At 41.1% G+C, this 27,137-nt stretch overlaps 1 protein-coding gene across 1 annotated transcript in view; it reads left to right on the top strand.

Annotated features, from left to right (window-relative positions):
- Positions 1 to 25,344, top strand: part of LOC118641797 (neuronal regeneration related protein) — a 29,449-nt gene extending 4,105 nt beyond the window's left edge. Inside the window, exons 4-5 of the mRNA XM_036279359.1 lie at positions 18,787 to 18,864; positions 23,592 to 25,344. Of these exons, the coding sequence (XP_036135252.1) occupies positions 18,787 to 18,864; positions 23,592 to 23,717 (204 nt within the window). The 3' untranslated portion in view covers positions 23,718 to 25,344. The remainder of the gene's footprint in view (positions 1 to 18,786; positions 18,865 to 23,591) is intronic.
- The last annotated feature ends 1,793 nt before the right edge of the window (positions 25,345 to 27,137 follow it).

The raw sequence follows: 27,137 nt of genomic DNA, 5'->3' as shown, positions 1-27,137 counted from the left end.
ATGAGTCCTAGAGTGAGTACTTTTTGCATTATCAAAATAATGCAACCGCTTTCTTAACTCTAGGAGGCAGTAATCACATTGTATGCTGTGCATGAGACCCTTTAAGCACAACTCCAGGGGGCGCCACTTATATAGATTACAATGCACCTGGGATTGTGCAACACGGGAGTACTTTTAAAAGTTTTAGTTTTGAGTAAAATTTGCTATGTCTTGGTTGAACAGAATGTTTTTTCAATAACTTATTCCCCAACTTTTTAAGATTTTTAGTAAACATGCCTTTTCCCAGTTGCCCCTTTTGTAAAAAAAAAATACAATGAACAAGATAGTGTGAGTCTACAGAGATCTTTAGCATTTCTTTAATTTAATATTTAGTTTCTACTAAATTTTAATTTGTAAGATTATATTTTGTGTAAGTCTTTGATATTTACTTAGGTGTTTTATTTTAAAGGTACCTGCTTTTGATACGTCAGTGAGAAGAAAATACTTCAGAATGCACAGATGGTGTTATTGAATCATTCGAAAAAATAAATTATTTAATCCAATGTCTAGGTTAAGTTCTGATTTTCAACATGCCTACCTTCTGTGCAGTAAACTTGCCTCTGAGTCTGTGTGTGCCATGGACTCACAGTGGCATAAAGCATGGGCTCATTATGTTTTAACAGAGACCTAGGAATTGGAACAATTTAAGTTCTCTTTAAGGCTGTTGCTGAGCTTTTAGAAAAGATGAGTTGACTCCATTGTATGGTTCATAGAGCTCTGCTTTCTGGAGTCTGTGAAGTGGCATTCATGGGTTTATAAGGAGACTCTTTGAATGCTCTCTCCATTAACATAAGGTTTTCCTGTTTAAAGAAAAAGACAAAGATTGAGGAGAGATGTGGTTCTATTGGTAGCAGTGCCAGTGGGTTTTAGAATGTAAATTTGCAAGTTGCTCACAGTGATTCTTGATTGTGGGGATGCTGAAGAGTTCCTAGGGGGGTAATTTTATATGGTGCTGTCTTCTCTTACCAGGCCTTTCAGCACCCTGGGAGGGGAGAACTGGGAATTGTTTGGGGAATTAGGGCAGTAGGGATGGACTGTCAGGGTTTAACCTCAGTCCAACCTCCTTTTTAGCTATATCATTCAGGCAGGAGAGGGTATCTATTAGCAGAACTCTTTGAATAAAGAGCTTTTCAAAGTATTATTCTATTTTAGCCGAAACAGCTCTTAAAAACTTGTATGTAAATCAGATCATCATAAAAACACTGAAGGACTTCACTTTATTTTAAATCCTAAAATGAATACTTGTAAAATAGGAAAATAAGCTTTCAAAATATGAATGTTTTACTAAACTAAATAAGTTACCTCCAGATTTCTAGTTTTATACATTAAATGTTAATCTGCATTGGGCTGACTGGGGAGTTCTAGAGTGCGACACACATATTTTACTTTATTTCTGACTGGAAAGTCTTTTAAGGCCTTATCCTCACAGGAAAGTGAAATGGAGGGTTGAGATAATTATCTGAATAATTATGCTAAAAAAACAACAACAACAAAAAAACACAAAACTTGATTTTGTCTGATTCATTTTGGTTACTTAAAATGTTGCTGGAGTGATATAGGAGTGGGAAGGATTTGCCTGAATTATTTGAATAATTTCTTTGTGATACAGGAAAAGACTAGGGATAAAGAAATTTTATCAGCAAATCCATTTGGAATATACCAGAGGAAAGTGTATTGAATGTACTTGGAGTTGTCATCTTGGTTGATCAAGATATATTAAAAGATTCCAATTTTAAACTTCTTTGCTTTGAACTGGAAAACAGGTTAACCATAAATCTCAGCCCACATCTGTAGAAATCATGGCTGCTGAAAATATTTATTGGGTCTAAATTTATATGATATGGGTATTTCTAGACATATCTTGTACCTAGGGGTAGCTTCAAGAATTTCTCATCTCAGTAGTTTAAAAAATAGCAGTGATTCTGAAATTGATCTTCCAGGGCATGACAGGTGTTAGCAGCTCTAATGATTTAGGATTTAAGCATTAACACGACTCTCAACTAAATTCTAAATATCAATTCAGTTATTAGTAGCCGTGACTTGGTATTAACCTGGGTATAACACTACATTATACTTTCCTGGATTATTTCTTGGTTGTATTATATGCATTTCTTTCATTGACTAATTAAATTATAGGCACCCAGAGGGTTTATAAAGTTCATGTACAGTGCTTAACAAAGTATTAAATATACATTAGAAGGTCAATAACTATTTGGTCTATGCATACTAATATATATTAAGTTGGACTTCTTTTATTTATCATTAATGGCTTAATCATGTTTAGTTTGGGTGAACTAGAAGTCATGTGTATCTTTGCCTTCTAAAAATCTAGGAAGTTGATGTGAATGTATTTTAGTTTTCACAACAGATTATTTTCCATAGTGTATTAACTGGAGGAAAAAAATTGTTGTTAAGCCATAAAGCCACATGCCAAAAAGGAGTTGTCTTGCAACTGCTCACCTTTACCAGCTTTTAATGCCACACTGAGCAACCTGGGGAGATGCTAGCTCGCTAGGTTTGATCCAGCTGTGGTCCTCAGAGCTCACAGCAGCTTTTCCTGCAGCCATGAAAAATTCCCTCCAGGATCCAGGGGGAGCTCCCAGTATTGGAAGTTTAAAGTCCTCACTTATTTCCAATGTAATCTGATTCTGTGATATATTGAAAATGACCCCAAGAACACAAAGGTGCCATGTCTGAAAGTGTGGAAGAGACCGAGAAGAGTTAGCAGTGGATTATGCATCTGTTCCCATGCCAGTTGAACAAGGACTTTTTTTTTTTTTTTTTTTTTTTTAGCATTTTATTCGTGCTTAGTTCTTTGCATTATAGAAAGTGCACTCTTGCCTGTGCCCTCCGTGGATGTAGGTTTTAGGTGTGGAAGGAAGACTAGCATGCGTGACACACTTAACAGACAGTAGAATACAGTATAATCTAGAAGAGTGCTTGAGGACTAGGGACTGGAGGTGGTAGGGGAACACTTTTTTGAAAGGGGTAGAAATTAAGCCAGAGTCGGAGATGGCAAATATATGGCATACGTGTCACTTTGAACTCCTGCTACACCTGTGGCAGACATTGCTAATCCACCTTGCCAGACATCATTATTATTATTCAGCCTAAATATGTTTTCAAAATACTCAGTAGGGTGTACCATTAACATCCAGTTGGAGTTGGCATGAAATTTGAAACCTAGAAGTGGGCTATTTGCTCCTTGAGAGCAGGTACTATGCCTCCTTAAGCTTTTTATCCCTGGAGCTTAGCACCATTCCTTAATAAATATTGAGTGAATGAAGAATTGAGAATATTTGGGTAAATTTAGATATGAGAGGAGCTTTTTCCAGAAAAAGGGAATCCATTAAAAAGGTACGCATATGAGAGAGAGCATAACATTTTTACTGTGGGAGGGAGTGTCCTTGTCCACTTCGGGCCTATTTGCTATTAAGGACAGAGCTCATGAGCTGGACCTAGAAGTCAAGGACTTGAGCTGAGCCACAGGAAGCCGCTGAGCAAGCATCTTAGAGATGGCCCCAGGCTCTCACTCAGGTTCCAACCTGGGTCAGGTTCTTTGCCTTTTGATTGTGCCCAACAGAAAGGAGTACATGGCTCACATAGTTTTTGGGTAAATGTAAGCTTACTTTATTGCTGCCTCTCATTGCCCTTGGGCTTGGGTGGAGTGGTGGAGAGAAGGAAGGTCTCTAGCATGAAAGACCTGGGGAGGAAGAAAGGAGCACACTTAGGCCTTTTCTTTTGAGAAAGGGGCAGCACTTCCCTCAGCACGTCCCAGCGTTCACAGGTTCACAGGTGTCGGCTTGGACGGAGCTGCCCAAGAGGAGGCCCCGCGCTTCCCGGGGGTGGCGAGCTGGGTATAGCCCTGTGCTAATCAGTTGTAACCACATGTACCCAGCTGGTTCTCTCTCCCTCCACTTCTTCCTGAGTAGCCAGACACATTCAAAATTCAAGCCAGCACTTACATCATTATCATAAAATTGTTTACAATTTGAGGCCTACAGGCTGTTACTAATTTAGTCAATAGTCTGGTGACTATCGGAGGGAATCTCATTGCATGATATGCAGAAGTTGGGGAAAGCCAAGAACAAGAGGATTTTTCTGAAATTTCTGGATTTAGCACAGACTCCTACCTTCGAAAGCATCAGCGGCAAGATTTTCAACATGAAATGATTTCACTAGCTCTTTTAGCCCCTTCAGATGAGGTGAGTTATCACCGAGTCTCTCAATAAAAGTGACATAGATAAGCATTGCTCCTTGAATTCCTTCTGCCTACTCCCACTTCATACTTTCAGATAATTTTTTTTCAACTTCTGTGTCTAGACCCCCATAAATTTAATTTTTTTTTTTTGTTGGGCAGCCATGCCAGGAGCTATGTGAACTAATATTTTATTTCTGGCCATGATGGAATATGATGGAATATATTTTCTTAGAGGAAGCAGGCCACTTGGTATACTAATGTGCCCCAGGAGTACCTCCTCTGTGCCTCTGCTTACTCAGTCCTAGAAAGAATGTTCCTCTTGACAAAATAAAGCTATTCTTCCAGACTGGGTTTAAATGACAACTCCTTTATGAAACTCACCCCAGTACATCCAGCAGGAATAATCTCATGTTCCTCTGTACACTCATTACACTTATACGACATTCTACCTGTAGCTGCCGTATTTCTGCAGCTACTCTAAGATTGGAAACTTGAAACGAGAAAATCGACCCCTAGTAACTCAGCATCATCCCTCTCGGTGGTAGCAGTTGAAGCTGTGATGCCTCGTTTTTCCCCTTTGCCTCTCAGCAGGATGGTGAATTTAGATGTGGAAAAGTTTCATCGTTGAGAGGGAACTGTAGCACATCTAGTAAAATTGGTCTTTTCTTTCTACAAAGTGGAAGGAAACCCTAGTCATTGACATGTTCTAATGGGACCTTGGAACATATTCCGTATCTGTAAACCAGTCTGGGAGCTGCTCCAATACCTATCCAGGATCTGGCCCATCCTTAGTGATCAATAAATGTCTGTGGAATAAATGGATGATGAATTAGTAGTTATGGAACATGGAAATCTGTTTGTTTCTGAGCAAAACCAGGGGGTTCACCTTGAGATGTATAACTATTAACCAACCACCCAACACTTTGCAGAGTTGAGGAAGTTAGTGTTATAAAATATATAAAAACACACAGATTATGACTGATACTCAACAGCCCCTCTCACTGAACATTTCAGAAGGCTCGGTGTTAGGGAGGTAAGGGAGAGAAGTGAAATCTAAACACACTACAAAAACCTCCTAAATTCAGGGCTCCCTTCTTTTACACTTGTTTAGACAGACAGGCCTGAGAGAGTGCACACACTGAGTTTGGTCTGGTTTGCTGAAAGCGGAATCTCACTTTAGAGTGGACACACAACTGAAACATGGGCCATGGAGCACCATTGTGCTCGAGGTGGTTAATGGTGTTTTCCAGCCGTCCTGCAGTTTGTTTCTCAGGAGCTGATTGAGGTATTCATGACAGTAGAGCGTAATCTGCTCTGGTTTCACAAGGTAATGAAATCTTCATAAATAAAATTATTGCCTGTTATTACCTTAGAATGGTTTTCAAGCTAAGCCTTTTGCCTTAAAAGTATCATGATTATCTAGCTGGAGATCGTTTTAACCCCTTGATTGTAGATTTATTTTTCAGTGTTCATTCTTACTTTCATAGACTAGGATACAAACATAACTCTTGGTTAGAAAGGAGAAGGGGATACATAAGAGAATGTGGCCAATGAAAGGAAGGTCTGTTTGCCCCTTTTAAGCTGAAATGGGGAACCAAAGCCATTGATTGGAAAGAAAGGGAGAATAGCTGAATGGTCGTTGCCAGTAAAAAAATGAGCCAAAGATTCATACCAAAAAGTAATTAAAACAAGAGGGAGATTCAGAATGTGCACAGAAGCTTTGGCATTGTCGCCCAGTTCTAGCTCTTCTCCCTTCTCCACTTCAGCCTGTACTCAGATCACCATCACACACCACTGTCCTTTGATGACCGGGGCAGGTAACAACCTTCCTGTCTGAATTGTGTTTGATACCATTCCAGCAGGGAAAAGTACTGCAGTCCAGTGGCTGAACAGGGAGAAATTGACACAAGTTGTGCTTAAACTGGGTCCAGGCATTTTGAGGATGTTTTTATTGGATGAAGTTAGTGTCAGACACAGAACCTGTTCTTGAACAGGAAAGAGTAGAATTGAGAAGATAATTGTATCTTTGGCAGTCAACATTCTGAACTATCAAGGAAGGTCTATAGTCAGTAGTTAGATGGATAAAATATATTGACTATCACATTTATAAACATGACCCCAAGTAAGGGATTATAACTACGTACTTTCCCAAGACATGCTGTTTCCTGGCCTTCACCATGTCATGGTAGAGAAAGTTACTCAAAACGCTTATTGGGACCATGACCTCAAAGTCTGTTCTTTGCACATTTGCCAGGTAGTTGCTGAATCTCAGTGTATCAGTGTGTGTGTGAGTGTGACAGCACATGGTGGGACACTTAGTCTAGTGCATGCTGCATTTTAGGGATATAATGCTGTCTGAAAGAATGAATACTGTGCAGGGAATGGACCCACTATTTGAAACAGGCAATATCAGAGGCTTCAGTTGTATGGTTAAGAGAATTAGAATTTGAAAGGATGAATTAGCCCGGCTGGTGTGGCTCAGTGGTTGAGCATCAACCCATGCACCAAGAGGTTGCTGGTTTGATTCCCGATCAGGGCACATGCCCAGGTAGTGGACCAAATCCCCAGTGGGGAGCATGCAGGAGGCGGCCAATCAATGTTCTCTCTCATTGATGTTTCCATCTCTTTCTCCCTCTCCCTTCTTCTCTCTCTAAAATCAATAAAGAAAAAAAAAAGAAGAAAAGAAAAGATGAATTAATCAACTAGCCCACTACTTTTCTGAATAGATGTCCCCGGATTTGTTGGCTTAGTTCTGAAATGTGTCTTCGTTGCTACTTTAGCACTTCCTGTCCAAACTAAATATAGATGTTCATTCTAAGGATTGAAAAAGCTACCTACCAAATATTCAATGTCACAAGAAGTAAGAGCTTAGTAAATATTTCATGATTAATTGATTGGACAATTGGGATTATATACCCAACTAATTCAGTTAATACAGCATCAGAAATTCTGCCCACATCTTCTGAGTGCTTCTCATCTTCATAATTTTGATCCTTAATTACCAAGTTTCGACTGTTTCTGAAGTGTGGATGTTCTGGACCATAACGGAGTCTCCATTTCATGCTGCCCTGTGGAGACTTGGGTCTAATTATACATCATGAAATGCCCCTGGCCTTGGATATTTTGCTCACTTCTTGATAATAGAATCTTAAATTGTTCTGATCTTGTCCCCAAGGTCTGGGAGCCAAGTCTCCATATCTTTTCATTTCATCTTCATTAAGCCTATTCTTTTTACTTTTTTTCTTTTTATTTTTATGATGACTGCTTTTTAAACTTTATTTTATTGTATGAGGCTTAACTGTCTATACTGTCACAATCAGTTCAATCAGAAATTTAATTTAATTTGTTATTTGGCATCACGGAAATAATTCATCTGATAATGTGAATTTTTACTAACTTGAGCAAGTATTCTGATGTTGTTTGGACAGAGCCAGAGGACACCACAACTCTGTGACTGAATGCAATACTCTCCATGTAATCTGAGGATCAAACTTACGTTGTTATTTTCTATTTGGTACTTCCACGATAGTCATAGCTCATAATTGGCCCATTACTCCACCTTCATTTTTTCATTTTTCTATCTTTAGAACTGTCTGCATTTCTACTCCATTCATTAAAAGTTCCCAAATGGAGTCAGGTTAAATTTGGTTTTCATTCCAGATCACCATTCCTAGTAGTTCACACATTGCCTCTCTGGTCTAAGTTTTTAGGCTCTTCCTCTTCAACTTGGATCACTTTATATTTTTATATAGTATGTGGTGCATATATCTGCAGATCATTGATAAAGACAAGATTTTAATTTTCCTCTAACTAAGCAGTTTGTTTTTCAATTAACTGAAATTTTGAAAAGCAGACTTACAGTCAACCTGATTTCAAATGCATCTGATGAAAGAAAGATATTTTGAATTAGATTGTCCATTTCTAGGCCACTTGAGAGGTTGAGAGTTCACTTGGGGGTCATATGAAAACAATTTGGTTTCTTAGCGAATGCCCTTTGTAATTAGCTGCAATGATGGCTAGATATATGTATTGTGCTGGAAACTTTCTCTGTGCCCTCAAACAATGCTATATTTTTAAGGCAAGTTATTTTTGAAGAGCAGCTATTTATCACAAATACAGGCGGTAGAGCAACATATGTTCTTGAGAAAATTACTCTTGACAGTAGGTGTCAGAAATCCATCTAAATTTCATCACAAGGGCACTAAGCAGAGGTGCTCATCACCTCCTTGGGGGATTGAAAACAGGCCCCAGCACGCGGGGGGCCTCGTGGCGTCACTCCAGGTGGCTTTGGGGAAATAGCAGAGAAGATAGGTATTGGCGGACTGTATTCTGAGAGAGGAGAGGCTGGGTTTGCATCCTGTCTTCCCATTTCTTGGTTTTGTGACCTTGGGCAAGCTTGTCTGCAGAATGGTGAGGATAATGATAGTGATCGTTAGTTAACCCAGATCCTATTACTCATGTGCCTGGCCCTCTTGCTAGCACTTTACATATATTGATGCATTTCATCATTGAAACAGCACTGTGAGGATTAAATAAGTACCTAAAATTAAAACAAACAAACAAAACATATAATGAACTCTATATGCATTTCCACAGAAAACTGTGGGTACCAAATTTACATAACTCTGCCTGTGTGAGTTCCAACAAGTCCCATGTAGTGCTCATAGTTCTTTTCCTCTGGAGAAGTATAGTTGTGATGGTTGGTTTACAATGGGAGAGAAAAAGATGAGGTCAAATCATTCTTTTGGAGAATGCAATCAGCTTGGAATGAAGGTCTGAGTTTCCATTTCTGTTTTTTTCATGTCAATTAGAGTATGTGAATCCCTTTCTAAGGAACTTACCCTCCCAATTTGGCATGCCTTTTGTAGTTCTCTTCACAACTCTTGAGGTATTTGTTTCTTCCATAACTCCAGGTTCTCAAACATCTTATTGCTTTGGGTTGTTGGCCACCGCTTAGGTCTTCTCTGCTTCCCATGGTGCTGGCTGGTTGAGGCCTCATCAACCTCTCAGGTGAATAGGACCACGCTCCACCCAGTGGAGCCGAGAATCCAGGTGGTGTACAGGGCCACATCCATCCTAATCTTATTCTGTTCCTCTTGTACTTTTAGTTTTTGCCAGTTTTCTTGGAGGGCTGGTTATTAGAAGCCTTCTAGTGGCCTCTTTTGTGACCTGAGTGCTTATTGCATGGGGGTGGGGATCTGATAATATGTTTTCTTCATTTAAAGACAAACGTGTTAGGAGGTAACCAACTAGACTCTGATTTAAATCCATTTAAATAGAAGTGGATTTCTCCACAGTAGAAACCACTTTCCCTCCGAATTCATTTATCTGTTGTGACGCTGTTTGTTGTTGAAGAGAGATCAGTCTCTAAATGACCAGGACTGTGTGAGAGAAGCATTGAACTGTGGGATGACTTCTGCTGAATGCCGAGGGGTTTGCAGCTACCTGCGGAGAGGGTGCACCGGAGGAAAGAGTGAATAGTTTCCTTTGGAATGAGCACTCTGGGAGAAAATGCATACTTTCTGGAAAGCTCAATCTTGCACATGTCAGTAAGAGGAATGTTTTGAAATGTCCATAAACTTCTCAAAAGCAACCGGCTATCTCGTCATTCACCCAGAACAAGAACAATCCCCAGTCCTTATGTCTCAAGAAATAAATATGTAAATAAATCCATATCTCGATAAATAAATAGCCTTTGATTAAGGGCATTAACAAAAGAAACCTGATTTTTGAAGACTTTTTCTTCCATGTTGTTGGTGAAAATTTTCGTAAGATTTTAATGGCTAACACAGTCATTTTAGGACGAGAGGAAAGAAAAAGTAGTATTCTTGGCAAGTAGAAATTAGACTTCTTATGATTATTTGTAGGTGAAACCCAGCATACCTAAAATTATTCAAACCCGCTAATAAAAGCAAGTCTAGATGTTTTCTATTAACCTTGGAATGCTCTTGGAAACAAGTCCTGCTAACTCCAGAGGTCTAGTATCAGAAAGCCTATTAACAGCATTATTCGCATTTATGGCAAAAAATATACAGTTCAAAAATTCAAAGTGCTGTTTGGTGTATGAGGATACAATATAGAATTTTCTTTCGTCCTTTCCTTCTTTCCTCCTTTTATCTTAAAAGTAAGAGAAACACCGCCAAATGTAGTTTTTCAAAGTCTTGATTAGAAATGAAAACCAAATTATATAGGGAATAAGGGGGTCCAGACTTAGAACTCAGATGTGTTAAGTAAATATTTACTCTGGTTCCACTCCAGGGAGGTAGCTGATTTTATTAACATATTTGTTGAGGTCAGGAAGGCAAGGAAAAGCTTATGCTGTGCAGAAATGCCTGAGGGGCCCTTTTTCTTTTTCTTTCTTTTCTTTTTTTGCCGCTCGTTAACAAAGACCAGTATTTATTTATTTGTCTGCTGAAAAGAACAAATATCTTTTTTTGTGGCCTTTACTTTTTATTGTTCATTCACAAACTGCTTAATCTCAAACCAGAGCTTTAAAAAGCTGCTTTATTTTTTGTTTGTTTGTTTGAAAAAAAAAAAAAAAATCTCTTCTTTGATATCCCCTATGAGACTTGCTTCCAAGCTTTATTCTTGTACTTTTTCTTCTGGTTTACTTTGGGTTGTTATCAGCTCTTTGTACTTTGTTTTGTCTTCATCACTGAAAAGAAAAGTCGTCCATTTAAATTCGTGATTTGAAGTGTTGAACTTGATTCCTGGAGTCCAGTCCACAGTTTGGCTCTGGTTACTGTACCAGGCTGACCTCCAGCCCAGGGGAGGGTGTCTTGGCAGAAATCTGAGAATTCCTCGATCAGTAACTCCCTTTTTTGGATTTATGGAGTCTTTAGGTGGATTGCTTTGTGCTAAGCATGTTCCTCTTGGAAAGGAATGAGGCTGGGATGAGAGGAGGCTTGCTCAACGCAGGTGCTTGCCGCTAACTTCTGTTCACCGTGCCCGAGTTACCCTGCGGCTGCTGCACCCTGCCTTGAGCCGTCACCGTCCAAGACCTGAAAACTCACTGAACTCACTCTTTTAAATAGTGGTGAAAAGGCGAAGTTGGATAGTGTCATTAACCTTTTGTGACTTGCTCCAGACTTGATTCATTGCTCTGCTCCTCTTGAAAGTCTTTGCTATTATTCTTAGAAATCAAATTTTAAAAGACTCAGCAGCTAAACAAGCAGAATATTATATTGTGGAACAGAGCGACTCTGAAACCTCTTTGTGCCGACGATTAATTTCACATGTAAACACTTTCATTTTGTTGCCAGGAGATTTCCTTTTCCTTTCTCTGCCTTGTTGAAATTTAGAAATAAAATTCCACAGCTGTCTGGCTCCCACATATTCATCCATGGCCCCCAGTGGGCAGCATGGATTTAGAGGACTCCACTCTTCAAGTTTACGTGGCCTGCTTCAGGCACCCATGTCTGACCTGTACCGTTGGGCAGTAACATCATCTGCTGTGTAATATTTAATATTTATAAAACCTGGACATTTTCGGTGCCCATAGTGGACCTATGCACCCAAAGCAAAGCTAAAGCCATGGGCTTAGCCAGTTTGTGAGCGGTCATCATCTTCCTCCTTGAACCTTGTTGTCTCCCTCCCCCAGTTCTCCAGGTCGAGAACTGTCAAGCCATGAAAAAGGGGGTGTCAGCACGTGCTGTGATGCAGCACTGCCCTAAAAGGCCACCTTTCCCTTCCTGGCAGGAGGACAATTATGACTGAGAATGTTTTGTAATGCTTTCTCTGTAATTACCCATTGTTACCACAGCCGGCTCGTGTGTGTGCGTGTGTGTGTGTGTGTGTGTGTGTGTGTGTATTTAAATTAGGCCTCTGCATGTTTTGCTTAGCTTCTAAACCAGAATGTTTGCCAGCTTACGCACCAACTAACACTTTTATTTTGCTTTCCAGAATGTCCAGAATGGCTCAGGGTTCTGCCTGTCTAGCCCCTGTCTTCTAGTTGCAATCCATTTCCTCCACTGTGTGCTTCATCTGCAGGCAGCACTCACAGGGTTAGGCCGAGCTCGAAGACTCGTCTCCCGAGAGACAGCGCATGGTCTTCTGGCCCCATCCGATCATTGATGTAATGCTGTTCTGAGAAAATGATCCCTGCAACTCATTTATGGTTTCAGTTTACATCCTGTGCGCTCACATGACCAGCAACACCTGGGAGCAGAGTGGCTTTTGAGGGAGATTCTTAAGAGCACCACTTCAAAGGGTATTTACAGAAATGAAGTGTGCGCATACGCACGTCATCTCCCCTTGTGTTGCAGTACAGGGTTCCACAACCTCCCAGACAGTTAGGCAGAATAGAACGTGTACGCATGAAGACACACACACTGTTTAATTGGCAGAGAGATTATGGAATATACTTCTTTGCTGCTCAAAGAATTAATTATGCAGGTTGGACACCTGCTGCCCTAGTCCACTTTTCCTAATTGCACGAGGTGGGCACCTATCCATGTTAAGACATCAAATGGCCATGTGTGTGCATTCTTAAGCACATAGAACTCCATCAAGGAGAGAAAATGTAATTATGGTCAATAACAACTAAGCAATGCAACATCTTCATAGCAGGTTTCTGAGACAGTACGTTCACCAGTTAAGTCAGCAACATATATGCATGTGGTGTATTTAAGCTCTGAATAAAGCCAAGACCCTACTGTTGAGGGTCCATCTCATGTAACAGTCTCCCCAAAGAAATAGTGATAAAGGCAGTAAATAGAGGAAAATACAAATTTAGAAACAGGTAATAAATAGGTATAATTCAAATTTTACATGCAGTATAGAAGTGATAGGAAACGTCAATTAGATTGATTCTATATGGGGACCATGCTATTGGAAAATAAATAGCAAATTTTGACGTGAAAAGCTTAAAAGAGATTTAAAAAGAATTTAAGGGATAATCTCATTTGCATTGTTTTTTAGGACCTTGCAGGAGTAGTCTCTGCTTTTCTCCACGTTTCAATTTTCTAATTGGATACCAAGTCATAATCACTTATAGACTTAAAAAAAAAAATGAAGTTGTTTTTTTTTTATTTTTTTTTTATGATGCATTGTCCAGAGAGTAAAACAAGCCTTAAACAGACTTAAAAGGACAAAAACCATGAGCATTATGTTCTCAACTTGTATGCTGTGATAGACAGTTGAAACTTAAATACCCAATTATCAAATACAGTTACAAAAATCAGTAAGAATTAGTACATTTTCACCATTAAAATGTATCTAAGTATATTGTGGGTTTAAATATGTTCAATATACTTGAAAGCAAAAAATTGCTTTTACCTAAGAATTGCTCATGGATACTTAAATACATATCTATCATGATTAGTGTATTTAAATCAATAATGTCATTTCTGTTGTTTTTAAATGTAGTCATCAGTGACACAACTATAGCATTGTAGAAATAGGTACATTAACTAATATATTTAGTGACAAGCATAAACACTCAGCCTTTCTCAGAATTTAAGCAAAACCTTTGCATGTTCTACAATGTAAAACAACAAAAATTTCCTTCCCCTCTATATTTTCACAATGTTTTCTTTTCTTTTCTTTTTTTTTTTAATCCTCACCCGAGGACATTTTTTCCATTTTTTGTTCAGATAGAGAGGGAGGGAGAGAGAGGAAGAGAGAGAGAGAGAGAAACATGGATGTGAAGGGACACATCGAGTGGCTGCCACCCGCACGACCAACCAGGGCCGGGGACAAACTGCAACCGAAGTACGTGCCCCTAGCGGGAACCGAACCCGGGTCTCTCTGTACCGCAGGCCGACGCTCCAACCGCTGAGCCAAACCGGCCAGGGCAATGTTTTCTTAATTGTGAGGGTATAGTTTGCTTCTCTGATTTCTCACTTCTGGAAGAACAGTCTTGTAGGGCAACGATTTTCAACCTTTTTCATCTCATGGTACACATGAACTAATTACTAAAGTTCTGTGGCACACCAAAAAATATATTTTTTGTGGATCTGACAAAAAATATATATATAGGTATAATTTTGACTCATTCACACCAGATGCTGGCTGTTGTCGTTTTTTTTTTTTTTTATTTGCAAAAGAGATCAGTGCCCCTGACTAAATAGTCAGGTATTGCATGTTTAAAAAAAAAAAAAAAAAAATTCCTGCAGCCCACTGCTTGAAAAATGCTGTTCTAGAGGATTTTGAGGATTTTACTTGAGCAAGAACAATTGTTTATTTTATAAATGGGAGACACTTTTAAAATACACACACTTCTCTTGCGAAAGTCCAGGTACACTTTGGCTTACTTATTTAATAAAACAACATCTTTGAGGTATTCTCATATGGTTTACATTTCTGAGATTCACACTACCACCATAAAGAGAGAGAGTTTAGTGAAGTTAAAAAAAGAGAAAAAGTTACTTTAATTGCTCTTCACAAAAAACACAAACGTCAATCCAGAAAACGGAGTGAATGGAATATGGTGTAAGCCACGTGTCCACGTTCAGAGCATCAGGTGACTAGGACCAAGAAGAACGAACAGCTTTCAGGTCCAGCAAGAACAGAAGGACTCCAGAAAGGCAGATCCACTTATGTCTGTTTTCTGACCCACATATTATCCGTACTCAACAGCCTCCATCCATCCCAGGGCCGTTGTCCACTCCCGACATTCTGAACCGGGGGAAAAACAGGACGCAGCAGCTGGTGGCGTCCCAGCCTGAGCATGGCTCCCGGGACGCTCGCTGCCACCCACGTTTCCTCTGTTGACAGTGCTTCTGGACGTTTTGCTAAACGCTGGTTCTGTTTGTTTGTTTTTAGTCTGTTGATACATGTTCCAACAACTATTACATTTGACATGACCTATACTTTTTTTTTTTTTAAATTGCACTTAAAGCACTGTATTAGTTTGCTAGGGCTGTCAAAACAAAGTACCACAGACTGGATGGCTAAACAGAAGTTTATTTTCTCACAATTCTGGAGCCTGGAAGTCTGAGGTCTAGGCGTTTGGCAGGGTTAGTTTCTTCGGAGACTTCTCTCCTTGGCTTGTAGATGATCCTTTTCTCCCTGTGTCTTCACATCATCTCCCTTCTCTGTCTGTGTGCTCATTCTCTCCTTTATAAGGACACCAGTCACAGTGGATTTGGGCCCACCCAGGTGACTCTTTAAAGACTCTATCTCCAAATATAGTCACATTCTGAAGTACTGGGGTTAGGATTTCAACATGAATTTTCAGTGGGGGACACAATTCATTCCATAGCACACACTTTGCAAATGATCTTCTGGAAGGTCTGTCATCTCTGCTGCCCATCTGAACTCCTAGAAGGCAAGGCCTGCACTTTCTTGCGATCCCCAGAGCCGGACAGTGCCAGCCCTTAGCAGGCCGTCCACACCCGTGGTGAATGCGTGCGTGGACAGAGGTATTTTGAATTATTTGAGAGCAAGGGTAATAATCATCATAGATCTTTCCTCTGAAGTCCTTCCTATTACAGTCCCAGAGCACCACAGGTATGAGAACAAAGCTGTAATGTAAGTGGCATATGTTTCCAATAATCTCCCACCTTTTTCCAAAATCAAAAAGGTAGTTCAAGCGTCTCCTTTAGATACCATATCTGGGGATATGCTGAGTTCTGAGACCAGCCTCATAGGTTTGAAGAAGGGAACAGACTCTTCTATCCCGGCCATTTGGGGATTATGGTTCTGAATCTGAAGGAGACAATGAATTTACTGCAAGGCCAAAGTGACACGTATTTTTTCCTAAAGTGGGCTGTGATTACTTTATGATTCAAACACTGCAAGGTGCCTAATTAGAAAGGCCCTTGGCAAATCTGTGGCTAAATGAATGTTTCACAAGAACAAATTTGAAGTAGGTGGGGAAGCTTCCTCAGTTGTGGGTTTTGCTATCAGACTGGTGTTCTTGAGTTCTTTGGCAAAAAAAAAAAAAATCACTGTTTTTCTCTAAAAAAGGAAAGTTCTTGGAAAAATAAATTGTAAGAATAAGTATAATTTCTGAGAGGCAATCTGTTTTTTCCCTACAAATCGGACTTGGATGGCTTTAGTATTGACGCTTTGAACCTAGAAGCTAAATGGTAAAGCAGTATGATTTTGTTAAAATAGAATATAGCAGAAAATCACAAGGACACGGACATAACACATTTACTTGATTTTGCTTTTCCTGGCGTCCATGTGCCTACTGAATTTTTACTTTTTTTTTGTTAATTGTCACCTGAGAATATTTTTCCATTGATTCTATAGATTGAGTGGAAGGGAGTTGAGGGTGAGTGTAGAGAGAGAGAGAGAGAGAAAAACATTGATGTGAGAGAGACACATCGATTGGTTGCTCCTGCACCACCTCAACCAGGGCTAAGGATTGAATCTGCAACCCAGGTACTTGTCCTTGACTGGGAATGAACCCATGACCCTTCTATCTGAGGGCCGATACTCTAACTGCTGAGCCAAACCGGCCAGGGCTTTACACGTACTTTTATCAACAGCATGTTTGGTTTGCAGTGAAACCATTTCTCATTAATATGTGTAATATTTTACTATGGTACTTAAAGCATACTTTTAAAAGCAGTAATGTATAAATGTAATAATTTTTTAAAATTTATCTTTATTGTTGAAAAAATATTATAGATGTCCCTCCATTTCCCCCCATTTACACCCCATCCCCCACCCCGCCTTCACTGCACTTGGTCTGTGATCATTAGTTGTGCATATAAGCATATAAGTTCTTTGGTTTATCTCTTCCTGCCCCCTGCCCCATTTTTGATAGACTTATAGTAAGTGAATTTATGGTTGATCCTAATTTAGGGTCTCCTAAAGTTCAGCCCAAAGTGGGATTTTTGTGTGCTGTGATTTTGTTTTAAGCCTCAAAATAAGCATGTGTTTTTTAAATTACCATTTTGTTTTCTTCACCTATTCCTGGTTAAAGGCATGTCAGGGGTGGCTCTTTGTCCCAAACAAGGCAGATGGTGATTCTCTCAGAAGGAGCTGGTCAAAGGAGCAAACAGCTGAACAAAAGGAAGGAGCTTGGGTTTGGGGGAAGCACGTGGCCCAGAAAGCAGACCCAGTACAAAGTCAGAAAATGGGTCCAGTTCTTACAGGCTGAGCTCTCCAATATATAAGACCTGAATGTATGTGCTGGCTGTGGACAGTGTAATCTTTGAAAGAGAGCGGGTGGGCAGTTTGTGTTCTGGGATAATTCAAGAGCATCGGGATAGTGGGAAGAACTGAAGTTTAGGATCTGGAAGCCAGGTTTGAGTTTAAGTCCTATCCCACATCGACTGTGGGACTTTGGGCAAGTGGGGTGACCTTTTTGAGTTTCCATTTCCTCACCGCTGTAATGATAAAGACCTATTCAGAGGCTTACTGTCAGGTTAGGTAAGGCACACAGAATTGCTTTGTGACCTGGGATGTGCCATTAGTGTTACCGGAGGAGATCAAAGTTGCCGGTAGGCTATCCCAGTGCAGCCATCCACATCCCCTGCCTCAGACCTCTAGGCAAATGGACTGCCTGGGACATTGGGAACACCCCAGTTAGCGCGGTGATTAGGCCACCACTTCTGGTGGTTCCCCAAACAAAAACGACTTGTAAGTCTGTTAACCTATTAATGTGGTGTGGTTCTTAATATTGTGTATTAAGTGTGAGGCTTATTTACAGCACTTGGAGAATCAGATCTGGAGGAAATCTTATCTGATGTCCCCCCGCCCCCTTCAAGAAGGGCCTGTATCAAATATGAATTAGCCCTGAATTAGGTTGTTAAATTCTGTTTCTAAATTTCTTAAAGTAGACTTCACATTCTTCCTCTGCTGAGTGCTTCCTTATAGCTGACCTAAATCTGTGGTTGTCATTTAAGTCCTAATCCGGGACGCCTGTCTTTCCTGGAGAACAGCTGGTCAGCCGAGTGCTTATGATAATAACCCTTTGTTTATGTATTTAAGGAGAGTTACTCAGTTTGACTTACTCTCTCCACCTCATCCCACACCCCAATTCATCAAGGAGTCTTCTCTGAATCGTTCCTGGCGATGCTGCCCCTCTCCCTGCCCCTCGCTCATACCCTTTGCGACTTCCAGGCAGCTGGGCAGTGTTATCAGTCACTACACGGACCTGGGAGAACGCAGCCTGCGTCTTCCTTTCCTCCTTATGGTTTGTGCATAATCTTGAGCCTCTGGAAAATGATCAGGAAAACCCCTAAAAGTGTTTCATGGGTGCATGGCACATTTATCTCACAAACAAGGATTTTGCAAAGAAGATTCTTATCGTAGGTTACTTGGAAAGCTAGGCGTCTCCGGCACCTTAGTTTGCTCAGCCAGTCATGCCACGAAGTTGCCACTTGGTGTGCTGCAGATAACACTGATTGATATCTTTGCTCTACTGGTCCCAGTCTTGGAAGACAACGAGCTAAAACTGTCCTGAGTGCAGCAAACACGCAAAGCACACTAACCATCTGAAAGAGCTAAGGGCCTCTCCCAGCTCTCTAAAGTTGCAATTGGGAAGTAAGAGATTGTTGAGGAGGATGAGCTCAGAAAGCTGATCACAGGTGGTTTCAAAGTGGATCCTGTTCTTAATCTTAATGTGTGTGCTCTTATGTCTCTTACAGGTTTATTACCCAGAGCTCTCCGTCTGGGTCAGCCAAGAACCATTTCCAAATAAGGAAATGGAGGGAAGGCTTCCTAAGGTAAGATCCTCAGCTGCTACTTTGTTGATTTTTTTTTTTAATTTAGAAGCAAGTTTTTAAAAAATCAGAGTTTTTCATTTTAATATCCATTATAGTCTACTGTAATGAATCATTTATCTGATACTATTCTGACCTTGGAAATAACGTATACTGAAAAAAGAAATCATAGCCTAAAGTCCCATGACTCTTAAAGTTCACATTATCTCCTGTTCTTGTTAAGTCCAAAGCAAATTTTTATTTAATAATCAAGGAAATCAATATGCATTTTACAGATTTTTAATATGTTTATTCCATTCCTGGGTAAAGTCAAATATGATGCTCAATCTAAAAGATATCGTAAAAGGATAAGATGATGATAGTCTTGTTGGTAATAATGCCTGAATGTTTGATAAGATTACCTGTGAAACTAAACAGAAAGAACATTAAAAAAAGAACTTATATTTCTTTCTTTTAATTTTTAGACCTAAAATATTTTATGTAAATACGCTTTCATCTTAGATGTGACAATTCTCTGCCTTAAGTCTTTTTTTAAAACGTACATTTTACATTTTAACACCATTTCTTAAAAAAAAATCCAACAAAAACATTTAAAAATCATTTACAGTTTTTACTATAGATCACTTTGGACTTTGACTGTTAGGGTAAATATCATTTGACCGTAAGTAATAGGATTGTACTTTTTACCACTGATCTGCTGAGTTTGCAATTAATAAAGAAAAATAGAGTCCATTGAAGATAAAAATTAACATGTAGAAGTTTCATATGTGTAACTCTCCAGTGATGAGGCCTACCTGGCTATTACGGATATTTCAGTATTTGAAAAACTCATTTACACTCAGTTGTTTCGGTGATTCTCTCTCGCACCGGCAGGCAGAACTTGGAGAGGTTGTGTCAGCTGGCACTTTGCACTGAAAGAAAGCACTTCTAAATCCCTTTTAATTTTTCAGAGAATTTCTGAAGGTCAAGGTTGAATTCATTGGCACCAAAGTCATGAACAAAATGGTTTAGGCCCTGTCTGAGCTAGACTCGCATCGATCTTGCAGAGCTGGGGTGGAAGTGAGCTACCATACTGGAGCTTCGTTTAAAACACCCCGACACCTGCTACCTCACCGGCCATCACCGGCCTCGGCCTATCGCCGTAGATGCTCTCTAGCGGCCAGCTCCGGGCACAGTTAGTTCCCCTGGGCAGCTGCACGTGGGACATGATAATGGAAGGGGCGAGGGAGAGTCCAGTCTTCTCATGAGATCCTGCCCCTACAGGCATCCAGAGGTCCTCTCTTTGATACTGCCGACCAGAAAGACAAGACTAGGACGTTTCTCAGTGGGGCTGAGAGTGCCTCCCCTTCCTCTTGGAAGGCCAGTCCTGGTGCCAGGCGTTGGCACATGGATCCTGAAATTCAGGTCTTCTGTTCATTTTAAGTTCTTCCCTCTCTAAATATGTAAATAGTATCTTAAGCATAATACATTTGCCTTATTTCCAGCAGTTTTCTTCTGGAAAAGCACATATTTTCACAATCATAAGAAGAATAATCTTGTCTCACTTGGTCCCAGGCACATTGCTGAGTGACTGGGGGAGGCGCATGCTACCAGGTGTCATCAGAGAGGGCTTCCAGGCTGAGGTAGATCAGCTCGGGGGCGTCCAGGAGAACCGGCCCGTGGGAGCCACTGGGCACATGCCCCTTCTCCTGCCTTCCAGATTGTTCAAGCTCCTCAGTCCTCTGGGACCACTATGTGCTGGATGATGGAAGAACATAGAATTATTTTTGCCTGAACTTTTATAAGCTCTGACTTCTGGAGAAATAAGACATCATTGTTTTCCCCCTTCAAAAGTGCCTCCTTCCCTTCCTACAGAAGGCTAAAATTCCTTTCGCGGGGGCAGAAAGACTGTATTCTTTTTTTTTTTAATGAAGGACAGAAGGTAAAGACTGAAATCCAGTAAGTTCTGGCCCCCAAAGGGAGGATGTGCAGAACTGGCTCGCCCCGGAGCTCCTGTCCCCACAGACCAGGCAGCCTCGGAGCACAGCCCCTGCGTGGGTTCCGCCACGGCCTCGCCATTGTCCAGTTTTACTTGGCTGTCTCCCATGCAGCAAGTTAATTAAGGGCAGGATGGGCAGGGACTGTTTTTGTCTCTGTTTTAATCTTTGTAGGCTCAAAATCTAATAGACTACTCAAGCCATAATAGACACTCAGGACATGAATAATAAATGAAGACATGAATGTTTGGGAGCCTCACAAGGGAGAAAAGTAGTAGAAATGTGGATTCCCATCTGAAATAATCTCTTTCCCCATTTTTTTTCCCCCTGGATAAACCTTTCCCCAAATTATTCAGATCCCACTCAACTCTTTATTTCATTTTGTTGTGTATTTTTCCATGGAGGTAAAAGGTTAGTAAGACTGAGACTGATAGAGCAACAGACTAATGTAATATATATTCACTTTTTTTTTTTTTATCCTCACCTGAGGACATTTTTTCCATTTTTTGTTTAGATAGAGTGGGAGGGAGAGCGAGGAAGAGAGAGAGAGAAACATCGATGTGAAAGGGACACATCGAGTGGTTGCCACCCACACGACCCAACCAAGGCCAGGGGCAAACTGCAACCAAGGTACGTGCCCTAAGTGGGAACCGAACCCGGGTCTCTCTGGACCACAGGCCGACACTCTACCAGCTGAGCCAAACCGGCCAGGGCTATATTCACTTTTGAATAGAGTAATCTGAACTGAGTTAGCATTTTGAAGTCCAGCCATATAGAGAGAGTAGTTGTTGAGTGAAATACTGTTTGTGAACTCTGGATTCTCCTTCCTGGCCTGTGACAATGAGCCACTGAGTTTTTCACTTGTTTAAAACCTGAGTTTGTCCCATCTTAGACCATGCATGCTAACTGGTTGGCGAAGGAGGAGGAACAAGTATTATTTTAAAGGCACCACGATTACAGTGGATTTTTTTCTTTCTTTCTTTTTTTAATCTCGAGATTGCATGCCAAAATTTCAAGATTGAAATTCTTTTCACAACTCAAAGCAACTGCCCAATATAAAGCTTTTGGAAATTTATCTAAATCCTTAGGTGTGTGTGAGTGAGGAATTATATTTTAATTTTAACTTCCTGGTTTGGTTCTATTGATATGTAACGAGACCAAAACAACCTCTAAATCACAACCTAAGACTGAAACATTCAAGTACATACTGAGTGGATTTGATATACATCTTAAAAATGTTGTATGCTCTCAATGTCTCAGATTTTCAACCTCAAAATTTAGGCATACCAGATGCTCAGTATGAGAAATCTATACAGTAATAAGACTTCTTGAAGTTGAATTATTTGTGACGTTTAGTTCACCCTGGGGCTGTTGAGAATACCGACTCGGTTTGAAGTTGTTAGGGAGTTCCTGGTGTCTGAATTCTTCTTGGAAAGAAATTCAGATGTGATTATTTCCAGACCACAAAGCAAAATTATCACTTTAATCCAACTTCTTATATCCAGTCAAATTAGCTTATTATAAATGTCCTGTTAGAACATGTGACCTGAGCAAAAGGGGAAAAAAAGATCTTTTAAAACCACACTGGGTAATTTTTTCCCCAAAGAAACTCCAGTAAACAATGATTTGTCTAAAGGAGAAACTTGTCAAATCACTATCTTCATATCTGATTGGGTAAAGTAAGACCTGTGTTCTGTGTCACCCAGTGGCCTTGGGTTCAGGTTCCTGTCCTCTTGCTGTTTGGTCACGAGGGAGAGCTTCTTCCCAGTGGTGCTCCGTGGATCCTCCGTCACAGTGCAGTCGGATTATTCTAGTCAGAAACACAAAAATCTCGCTCTTAAGAGCCCATCAGTCCGAACTAGTTGTCTCTCTCTTCTGGTCTTGGTTTCACACCATCCTCCTCTTCCCCAAACTTTCTCCCCCAAACCCCACACTGTTTCCCTCCCAAATACGTCCACCACTCCTGCTTCTGACCCCAAGGCCCACGTGGACTGTGCTAGGACTTACAGACTGGACCACATATCATTTACATTTGCGCAAATTCTGATATGCTTTTAAATATTTTTACGATATATTAGAAAATAGACAATTACCCTCTTCCACCACAGCCATTGGACTCTTCTTTTAAAAAATGTGTTCAGCCCTGGCCAGTTTGGCTCAGCGGTTAGAGCGTCAGCCCGTGGACCAGAGGGACCCGGGTTCGATTCCCACTGAGGGCATGTACCTTGGTTGCAGTTTGTCCCCGGCTCCGGCTGGGGTTGTGTAGGTGGCAGCCAGTCCATGTATCTCTCTTACATCGATGTTTCTCTCTCTCTCTTATTCCCTCTCTCCCTCTCGCTCTGAAGATAAATGCAAAAATTTCCTCGGGTGAGGATTAAAAAAATAAATAAAAAATGTGTCCATACTCCTGTGAGCACCTCTTACCCAGCTTCATGTCAGGCCCTGTCTGACACTAACACTGCCCTGGGAAGCCTGCCCCTTGGGGAATGCGGCCTCCCACATGGCTGGGCACAGCCGTTAGAGAGGCACTTGTTTGTCCCGAGGCCAAGGCGGCGAGTGTTTAATTACTTCATACCCCACAGACCTAATATTTACATTCAGGTGAACTGTGTTTAATGTGTAAACTCTGTTTGCAAAACAGTGGGGGTTCAAGGATAAAAGGCAAAATTTTTCAAATGGTTTTAGCAGTATGACTAAGTGTGTCTCTCTTTGTGTTTGTCCGTCTGTGTGTGTCTGGGTCCACCTGCTTTTCAGGGAAGACTTCCCGTCCCAAAGGAAGTGAACCGCAAGAAGAGTGATGAGACAGAGGCTGCCTCCCTGGCTCCACTTGGCAGCAATGAACTCCACTCCCCGAGAATCAGTTACCTCCACTTTTTTTAATCGTAACACCTCCATTTGTATTATGTATGGTGTATGGGTATTGATGAGGTCATGGTATCATATATGGGATTTTTTTCTGTGTAAATCATCAAGTATAAGAAGAAACTATGGGACTCTGAGCCTTGCTTTAGAGAATTTACAGTGGACAAATAGGTATCATCAAACCAGTTTTTAATCATTCTGACTCAAGTGAAAACACTCAGAATTTCACACTGTGAATCCACGTTTACAACCCTTACAGGTGGGCCTTCAGGCCTGGTTCGCTGCGATGACGTCTTCCACAACTCAAACCCCTCCGCTCTCTCACAACCGGTCCACTCTGCCTTGTCATTCACACAGCTCCCAACTGCTTCTTGCAGAGGCTGAGAGTCCCCCCCCCTTTTTTTTTTCATTTAGATGTAACAAGCCTAGTAGTTTATGTTCATCAATTGTCTGTATATCTCTATATTTTATCCATGTACTCTTTTGATGTATAGAAGTAGTTTGAAACTCATTGTTTCCTTGTGGTAAGTGACCGAGATGCTGCCACAGGACCTGAGACACTGATGAATGGTGCTATTTTGGACTTTCAACATGCTCCTTGGCGAGGTAGCTCTGATGGAGTTATTTTTTATTTCCATGTTCTAAGAAGGTGTTGGTACTCTGTTTCCCTGAATGTTGTTCTCTAGACTGGATTGACTTGTTTTCCTTGTGTCTTCAGTGTGGCTTTCTTCTTCAGCATTGTAGGTTGAGTGAATGCTACCAGAGAGAGTGTACGAGACCACGTCTCATTGGCTGGCACTCATGGACCCGCAGTCCCTGTCGCGGGAGCAATCACAAAACTGTAATTTACGTACCAAATCTCTTCCTATTGGTAGCCTCGCCTGCCTAACTTAGAGAAAGAAAAGCAATAATGGGACAGGCGTCTTTAGGTGTCTCTCTTGGTTCTTTTTGTTTGAAAGAATATTTGGGGGGAGGGGGGAAGGGAAAGCTTTTTTAATAAATGCCCTCTAAAAAAAAATCCAAAAAAACTGGCATTTGGGTAGGAATAGGGAAATTACACCTTTCCCAAATATTAGGTTGGAAAAAAGTGTCTTTACAAAATTAAAAAAAAAAAAAAAAAAAGGGCAGAACACTCTTTTTCGGCAGTTTTGATAAGCAAGGTGTAGATTTTACATTTTTGTCCTTGCTCCCAACGGAATGGATAAACAAACAAAAAAATCAGAAATACCATCTACTCACAGAATGTTGTTGCGTTAGCCAGTCTGAAAGCCCACCTTAATTTTTATATAACTGTCTTTTAGCTCTTCCTTTGACAGGGCAGGCTCTGCTCTGAACTGTTCCGCTTCTGACTGTTAAACATCGATGATGCATGCGCTGCACTTCGGTCTCCTCTGCTCCTCCCCTGGCCTGCGTTTCTCCTGCATTTCCCCTCTCCTCCCTTTGTTAGAGTAGGTGTATCTGCTGTGTAAATAGAGCAAGATCAGTATTCTGCTTCTGTGGCATTTATGTAGTTGCAGTTGTGTGCTGCTGGAAATGCAGGCTTTTGTGACAATGTGATCTTTACTGATGCACTCATGACAAGTACCCAATGTATTTTAGCTATTTTAGTAGTGTTTGTTCAATAAATATACAAGCTGTAAGGTAACTGGCTTGGCTCGTCATTGGAAAGGCCTACTTTGGAATGCTTTTATCGGTTCGTGTTAATTCCTGTGTTCTCAGAGCTCCCAAAGTAGGCCCCAGGGCAAATATCAAAAGGGATCGAATCAGTCTGCCTTTTACGCATTTTCCCTTCGGAGGGTTTTATGAGATTAGGGGCCAGGCACTGGGCTCATTAGGGTGGGATTTGCAGAGCTGCCTCTGGATACAAAGAAGAATTAAACCAAAATCCTTTTATTTCTATACTGTTTTTTTTCCTTTTTCAGGGCACTCCCACACACCTTGAAGCGTGTCCTCCCTCAGTCCTTACCATCAAAAACTACTCTGTGGTATTCTCTGTCCACGTTAAAAGATACCTGATCTCACTTATAAGCAGGCGCAAGGCTTACGCGGGCAAGATGATAAGAATTTGAGACAGGATTTTAGGTCATTAATTCATATGGACCGAGCCACCTGGCATCGAGGAGATGATCGATGAGGAAGGTGGCATCACCAGAACCTTCTGGAAGTCTCATGTGAGCCTGAATCCCTGCAGTTCAGGGGACCTGTGCTCTCCCTGGGCAGGAGAAATGGCTGCTGCTCTCTTCTTGTTTGTTAGGAGAGTGAAACTTGACGGGAATTACACAAAAGTTACTACCTTGGCTGGCTGGGTTCAGATAGGAGTTTCTCCGGAACAATAGCTAAGGCGCAGGCCCGAGATAAGAGGCAGTGAGAGAGGGAGAGGAGCAGAGGTGGCTCTGCCCCAAACGAGAGCTCCGCCCCTGGGGAGCGGGGATCACATGCGCCCTGAGAAAGCCCGGGTCTTGACCCCTGTGTGTGTCAGGAGGGCCATCTAAATCGGGAGTTACTTTTGAAATCGATGCACATTTCAGATTTGGGTTAAGTTTCCTATTTACCCTGGACTTTTAACCTAATTAAGAGAAGGAGCTTTAGGGCAGAACTAAATCCCAGCTGCCTGCCAGGTAACCAGAATGTGTTGTCTGACAGGAAATTCTTAGAATGGAGCGACCACTCTGTCTTTTGGTCCTCCCATCCAGAGATTAGTACTTGTGAATATGAGAAGTCCTCCTTACACTTAATTACCTTTCATCTTATAAACAATCACCACTTTCTTTGCCCAACAGGCTCACATCACCTGTATGTTATCCCAACTGTGAGGGGTACATCTTGCCTTCTTGTCCTTGCTACACAGAACAACAGAGAGATGACAAGCCAGGCCATGGAGGTGCCATGGCCTGGGTCACTTTATGTCCAGCTCTATTAGTTATCTCTTGCCACATGACATGTGACAACCACACTGCATCTCTAAACAGCAACCTTTATGTATCTCACAGATTCTAGTCAGGAATTCAGCAGCAATTTAGCTGTTGGTTCTGACTTGGGATCTCTCATGAGTTTGTAGTCAAGATGTCAGCGGGCTGCAGTCACCTGAGGGTTTGACCAGAGCTTGAGAATCTGCTCCAAGTGGGGCTCCCTGACATGGCTGTAGGCAGGAGAACTCAGCCCCTCCACTTATGGGCCTCTTCATAGGGCTACTCAAGGGTCCTCGTGACCTCTGGCTTCCTTCAGAGCAAGCAACTCGAGACAGCTGGGAGCAAGCCACATGCCTCTGACCTATTCTCACAAGCCACCACCATCCGTCATATTCTATTCATTAGAAGAAAATCACTAAGTATAGTCTACACACTCAGGGAAGAAATTAAGCTCTTCCTCCCAAAGGGAGGAGTATCAAAGAATTTCTGGATACATTTAAAGACCAGCACACCATCTGAAGTTAAAGAC

The sequence above is a fragment of the Molossus molossus genome, unplaced genomic scaffold (genome assembly GCF_014108415.1).
Source record: "Molossus molossus isolate mMolMol1 unplaced genomic scaffold, mMolMol1.p scaffold_m16_p_3, whole genome shotgun sequence".
Lineage (NCBI taxonomy): Eukaryota > Metazoa > Chordata > Mammalia > Chiroptera > Molossidae > Molossus > Molossus molossus.
The sequence above is the reverse complement of the archived record's forward strand: the minus strand, read 5'-3'. Positions and strand labels throughout refer to the sequence as shown.